This window comes from Etheostoma spectabile, unplaced genomic scaffold (genome assembly GCF_008692095.1).
Source record: "Etheostoma spectabile isolate EspeVRDwgs_2016 unplaced genomic scaffold, UIUC_Espe_1.0 scaffold403, whole genome shotgun sequence".
Taxonomy (NCBI): Eukaryota; Metazoa; Chordata; class Actinopteri; order Perciformes; family Percidae; genus Etheostoma; species Etheostoma spectabile.
Genome location: NW_022605603.1, coordinates 274928 through 282302, shown reverse-complemented (window position 1 = coordinate 282302; position 7375 = coordinate 274928). Strand labels below are relative to the sequence as shown.

At 41.3% G+C, this 7375-nt stretch overlaps 1 protein-coding gene across 1 annotated transcript in view; it reads left to right on the top strand.

The window, feature by feature from the left end:
• The window catches only part of LOC116686617 (ankyrin-2-like), a 158017-nt gene that overhangs the window by 114066 nt on the left and 36576 nt on the right, over positions 1-7375 (top strand). The window contains 8 exon segments of the mRNA XM_032511638.1: positions 1905-2003; positions 3491-3645; positions 3764-3975; positions 4844-5048; positions 5153-5249; positions 5368-5596; positions 6659-6784; positions 6952-7074. Of these exon segments, the coding sequence (XP_032367529.1) occupies positions 1905-2003; positions 3491-3645; positions 3764-3975; positions 4844-5048; positions 5153-5249; positions 5368-5596; positions 6659-6784; positions 6952-7074 (1246 nt within the window).

The following is a 7375-nucleotide window of genomic DNA, read 5'->3' as shown; positions in this document are numbered from 1 at the left end:
TGGTTTGATATGTGGCCTCAAACAGTGCCCTCTGCTGGTGATGTGTAACATATTATGGTGTTAAAGCATTCCTACTATGGTTGCAACTATATACATATATAGAGAATTGAATTTAACATGCAAGTTTTGTTCTTTAATTACCCATCCAGTTATCCATTAACTATCCACTGTTGAAATAACGGAGGTTCTACCTGACATGAACAACTGAAATATGTTGTTATTATGTATGAGGGATTTATTTTAAAATGTGTAGACTCTACACAGAAAATAGACCCCAGAGTCAGCCAAATGGACCCTGTAGGGTAAAAAATGTATTCACTCATATTCATATTCACTCTGCAGTGCAACCTGACTCACTCTACCTTAAGATGATCGGTCCCATTACGACTGTAAACGATCACTTTTTGTTTGTCATTTGACATAAAGTTGGTAACATTGGAAACATTTTTACAGCTTACTTATACTGCTTAAAATGTCTTTGCTTGCCCATAAAAACATATAGTTAAATATGGAGACCCTAAGTGTTCAAAGTTATTCAAATACACCTGTTATGAAATATGAACTGTGAAATAATCCAACACATTTTAACATTTCAGTTCATTCATGACATGCTAGTATAACAAACAATATCAGAGTCAGAGATAATTGCACATCATTTTGGTATTTGATTCCGGCAGTTTTAATGTATATGCGTCTTTTTTTTAAATATGTTTATTTCATTTGTATTTCAACACCATTGGCTGGTTGCGTATTCAGGCTAGAGTATTAACCAATCCCCTTCCAGCAACCGCCCTGTCTGTCTTGATTTGACAGACAAAGACTTTGGGATGAAAAGTGGAATTATGAAATAAATCCGCCAGTGGAAAACATTGCACTGCGGGTGAAAAACAGATGTCGGGAAAACTTTTTTGAAATATCATAATATTATTTGTTCTAGGTATTCAGCATCAAGCAACGCTAGATTTTTTAAACAGGGCTCGGCGGGACTTCAGGACAAGTTTTTAGCCTTCTGAGCTAATGCGTGCTAACTACTTAAGCCGAGTGCAATACAATATAAACACAAAGGCTCCACACTCTGGAACCAGCTTGAGCCGAGTTGACACAATACTCAAATTCGCTTCTATCCTTCACAATAAAAGCACGTCTTCAAATAATTTAGAGCATTTCACTCAGAAGCAACACAATCAAACAGCTTAAACTCCGCTAACAACACACTATCCGACACCAGATAGCAAACAAAAGCCAAGTAATTTGCCGTGAGCTGTACATTGACCACCTGTGAGCAGAAGATAACGTTAGATCGAAGCCTGACCTGGATCCGGTTCCACAGCCGCATGTACCGTCACTGACATCTTCACCCAGAGGCCAGACGGCTTGATTTTCAAAGTCAAAGTCAAAGGACTTTTCATTGGTCTCCCTAAGGAGAAATTAGTCGCGGACATTGAGCAACTAACTGTGCTGCAAGAGTTACAGACACAACGACAAGCACAGGGTTCAAAACGATTAAAAGACAAATGCACAGTGGACATATGGGCGACTCGAGGGGCCTGTGCAAATTGCAGATTCTCGATTCTCTTTACTTAGCAAGATAAAAGCCCAGTGAGCAGCATGAAAGGAAAAAAAAACCCAAACCTGAAGAATCAAATGCTGACTGACCGATGATTTAAATGTGCGACTTACAACAGGACAGCCCTAAATAATTACGTATTTATTTCCCAAATCTTTTTTGTCACTCTTCATTTCGAAGACTTTCGCTCTCCATAGCCATGCGGCTGACAATTCCCACAGTGCTGATATTCTCATTCAACTCTCATTCAAATCAGTCTCCAAGGTTTTCATTTTGCACCCGACGACAACATTGTGTGTGTGCTCTTTCTCCCTCACTGCTGCGCATGGACACACAGTAAACTCCACCTCCCCACCGCCCCTCCGCCTCTTAATGAGGGAGAGAGTTTGGTTAGCAGAATCCTCCAGCTCGGCCCGCCGGGGACAAAATTCCTTGGGTAGGGTGGAAAAAAAAAACGCTTTTGCATATGAAACAATCCATGGATGCCGCTCTCAGTGTTTTTATTTGACAAACCTTCCCTTTTGATGTTACTTTGTCCATAGGGTGTTGTGTTGTTGTGCTTGCTCTGGTCTCGTGTAGCACCACCTCATCTGGTACCTAAACCTCTAGGCATCCCGTCGCTGTCACATTATTTCTAATTTATTTCATCCCCCTCGTCTGCTTAGCCTTTTCCATTTGTGTGTTGGTTTTCTCGCTTCCTGATTTCGTAATGAATGTGTTAGACGATTTCGTTTTATCATTTTTGTGTGAAATTTCCACGGTTGTGTGGCCTGTGTGTAGCGAGGGAACCAGGTGAAATTTGACCATTTCGTGTAGGTTTCTTTCTTGCTGACATGTACTGTAAATATGAAATTGATTGACATGCTAATTTCCAAAAATAGTGGTGTAAATCACAGACATGTATGCTTATAAATGGTCAATTTCCTTACGATTATTTGAGCTTTTAGCTCGATACATACAATCCTAAAAGCCAACCACAAAGCTTGAATATGTTGAAATTTAAGCCAACATTTCCAAAAAGAAAATTGTCTCTAAGGACACAATCACAAGTTTTCTTTTTTTTTAAATAGTAATGTAGTGTTCAATGTCAAACATGGCAACAATAGCAATAAATATGGTCATCTGCTGTCAGGCCAAAGAACCCTCAAAATATCACATAAAAATATCAGCAGTTACGTTTTATAGCTGTGTTCATTCAATGTGGATTGTCCTTGTAGCATGCTTCTAACAGAAATGTGTTGTAGCTAGCTTGATGTTGTATTGTACATCAGGTAAGTATGAAAACAACTGTTCAATTCTTAAATTTTAATTATAGTCACATCTATAAGAACAATTAATAATAATGCCCAAATTCCATTACATTACAAGGCTATTGCCACGATGGATCCAAGTATCTCTGGCAGTTATCCAGACTTATACCCGTGCATTAATGGAGATACGTTAGAGAGAGCAGGGTTGCCCATGGAGGCGCCCCAAGCAGTTGGGGGGCAAGGCTAGGAGGCAAACTGGCACCTCCCCACCTACTAGTCCACTGTACTTGGACACTATGGGGACTTGATCCCAAGCCAAGTCCCCATGGACCCATCAACTGCCCCGTTAAAGATCAAAATTCATTCATTTTGAAATACTGTCCATTGGAAAAGCTTTATTCAATTCAATGCAATTTTATAACAGAAGTTATCTCAGACTAGATTAGGTCTAGACCACGCTCTAGTTACAGAGACCCAAAAATTCCCCCAAGAGCATGAATTCGGAATTTTTTTTTAAGATAGGAAAACTTAAAGTCGACACTGGATAATGGCCTTTACCAATTAGGAGAACTCTGCCAGTTCCACACACACATGCCCAAAGGCATTTTACACACACTGTAATCCTCCATGTCATTCTGTAGTTACTCACACTATCTTGCCTCCATCCCTTCAGTCCTGTGATTGTGGAGATCCCACACTTTGCCGCCCTGAGGGGAAAAGAGAGGGAGCTGGTGATTCTGAGGAGTGAGGGTGGAGAGAGCTGGAAGGAGCATCACTGTGAACACACCCAAGAAGAACTCAACCAGATACTCAACGGCATGGACGAGGGTCAGTTGTTGATGGTGTACCGGTAGACTGGACCATGGCTTTGAAAACGCAGATGTAAAAAGTAGACATTTAGCCCTAAACTCCTACATGACTGTCCCTATCTACCTTCTCACTCCAGAGCTGGACACGCCAGAGGAGCTGGAGAGGAAGCGCATTTGCCGTATCATCACTAGAGACTTCCCGCAATACTTTGCGGTGGTGTCCCGCATCAAGCAAGACAGTAATCTGATTGGTCCTGAAGGAGGCATCCTGAGCAGCACTGTTGTGCCTCAAGTGCAGGCGGTTTTTCCAGAGGGGGCCCTCACCAAGAGAATAAGGGTTGGACTGCAGGTAATTGACAAAAGCATTGGTATTGTCTATCAGTGTGGCGGTACTCGAGATCGGTCTTGGTCTCAAGCCCGGTCCTAAGACCAATTTTGAAGTTCTTGGTCTCGCCTCGAAATCGCATTTTTAGTCGGTCTTGTCTCAGCTAAAGACAACTCTGGATTTTAGTTCAAGGCCGATCAAGACCACAACAGTACTGATTTTGCTAAATTTCCTTTGCATTGTCTGATTTCTGTGTTGACTCCTATCTAATTAGAAATTTATAAACCTAAAAACCCCTCTCCTCGCCCCCGTTACACGCACTCCCAAGAAAGTGAATGCGAGAGACAGGACAAGATGCTCTAGCTGTCTATAGCTAGAGTTGTCTTGGTCTTTACTCGGTCCCGTCCTGCCTTGATCTTGATCTTGACGCAGTCTCAACCCCTCAAAGTCTCGGTCTCAATACACTCTAGTCTTGGTGATGACTTGGTCTTAGTTTAGGTAGTCTCGACTACAACACTGTTGTCAATGGTACCCTTAGATATTGTGCATTTACCTGTTTTGTTGTATTTCTCTTATCATAGAATAGCCTAAAAACTTAGATGTCAAACCACTCCAAAATCCAAAAAGTAGGTTTCCTTTGGCAAAGGAACCAATTACTGTAAAACCATTACTGGATCTTACTTTATGAAACTCATAGGCTCAAGCTATCACTAAACTTACTAAACCTATGGTAAACAAGAAAGTCCATGCCAAAATGTATGTCAGCTAAACTGATATTTGTTTAGAGATTTGAATCTAAATCAGAAACTTGCTGGTGGTTCCAGATGAATACCGCTGTCTGTTTATTGACAAGAAAAAGTAAGGTTGTTGTATACTTTGTCTACTCACCCAGGCCCAGCCAGTGAGTGTGGATGTAGCGAGGAATATCCTGGGGAACAAGGCCACCTTCAGCCCCATTGTCACCCTGGAGCCCCGCAGAAGGAAGTTCCACAAACCCATCACCATGACCATCCCTGTCCCGAAGAGCAACTCAGACCTGGTCCACAATGGCTTCGGAGTGGACACTCCCACCCTACGACTGCTCTGTAGTATCACCGGTTAGAGAACACGCGCAAATACACACACAAAGCTGTGTATAGACCAATCAGACACAGGGTCCCCTCTTAATATATCAATATCTTGTGTTTGTGTTCATGGACAGGCGGAACAACGCCTGCTCAATGGGAGGACATAACAGGAACCACTCCGTTAACATTCATCAATGACTGTGTCTCCTTTACTACCAATGTGTCTGCAAGGTGAGTATTTGAGTGCAAAAAGTATTTGTTGTAGCAAAACTAAATGTATTACTGACTTAGACCCTGCTGAAGCGAACAAAGACCTTACATCCCTGCTTCTTTCCAACCTCCTTTCTAGATTCTGGCTGATAGACTGTCGACAAGTCCAGGAATCTGTCAATTTCTCCACTCAGGTGTACCGCGAAATCATCTGCGTCCCTTACATGGCCAAGTTTGTCATCTTTGCCAAGACCCACGATCCCATTGAGGCCCGACTACGGTGCTTCTGCATGACAGACGACAAGATTGACAAAACCCTGGAGCAGCAGGAGAACTTCTCTGAGGTGGCCCGCAGCCGAGATGTTGAGGTGAGAAAGGGGAGTGGGGGAGGAGTGCCTCACCAACTGCAGCGGATGGCAGGTGTAGCTCACGTCACTTTAAAAGCCTACCAGCTCAGTTTAGTTCAGTTCAGTTTATTTTATGAAAGGAAACAGTGCCTATTAATAAAACACATGATTTCCCATGGGTTAAAAAAGCCAGAATTAGCCAAATTCCAAAATTTGGTACCAGCTAAAGGCATAGGATCGTGTTTTTGCTTAGCCTTGAATACATTGAACTGCAGTGTGAAATGTGAGGAAATGTGGAGGAAAATGATGTGACGGTTCTTGTGAGTCGTAAGTCAATCAAAAGATCCTATCAAAGATTACACCAAAGTTTCTGCAAGTTTGGTACTTTGAGACAGGGAGCCAAGACTTTCTACAGAGTGGAGATTAACTTATGGAAGGACCAAATGAATTGTTTTAATTTAGCTAGGTGATAGTAGGTGATGCAAGTTGCCTTTCTCACTGGTTTTACCAGGACATAGACATGGGTGTCATCTGCATAACGCTGGTAGTTTGGGGATAGTTGTTAAAAGGAGGCATTTTCACTCTGAACAAAAGGGGGCCCAGGATGAACCCTTGGGGAACACCACAGACCAATGTGAACCAGAATGGAGGCACCTTAGACCAGTAATGCAAAAGTGCTGTTTAAAAATGTGATCTTAATCAATATAAGGCAGTATCGTACACATTTTTCACCAAAATTGCATGATCAGCAGCATCACATTCTAGACTAATGTTGACCAGTTTCAGTGCCATAAAGTGTGCAAAAATGTCATTACAATTTTTCTTAATGTCATGGTTATTCATAAAATGTTTAGGAAAATACTTTTGATTGTCTTTTGACTTTTAAAGTGGCCATTCTATTTATTTATGTTCAATGGTCAATGGTCAAGGCTAGGTTTCTTGAGAAATATGTGCACTACTGCATGGAGGAGATAAAGTGAAACACAAAGGTTCAACAAAAAAGGAACTGATAGTTGAGTGTTTGGTTGGATGGATGTTGTTATTCAGTAATTTTACTCATCTGCCTGTTGCTATACTTCTCAGGTCCTGGAAGGCAAACCTATCTATGCAGATTGCTTTGGAAACCTTGTTCCGCTCACCAAAAGTGGCCAGCACAATCTCTTCAGCTTCTTTGCCTTTAAGGAGAACAGACTAGCAATTTTCATCAAAGTAAGCACTATTTTTTATTTGAAAGCAAGAAACAACCTCCAGAGCTTTTAAGCAAGTATCAACAATAATTCATTCCATTGTTCTTATGACATAGAACCATCTAATTAAACATGATTTTGCCTAATGAACAGTAAACTGATTAATGCTGAACTGTTTGGCTGTTGCAGATCAGAGACAACACTCAGGAGCCCTGTGGCCGTCTGTCCTTTATGAAAGAACCCAGAAACTACAGGTCACTCACCCAAAATGCCATATGCAACCTTAACATCACCCTCCCATCATACTCCAAGGTAAGGGCACTACACTGTTGTTTATCCCAACTGAGGATGCTTTATATTGCATATCTTCTTAGTTCATGAAAATCAATTTAATAATTCTAGTTGTTTGTAATCTTGAGCCTATTTTCCCTATTTCTCTGTAATACATGCCTTACTCCCACTTGTCAATTACTACACTATTCCAAAACATTACCGCAATTATTTATATTGGATATTACACATTCAATTCAATTTTATTCATAAAAGAGCACGTCTAGACCGTACTCTGTGACGTTATTTACAGAAACCCAACAGTTCCCACCAAGAGCAAGCA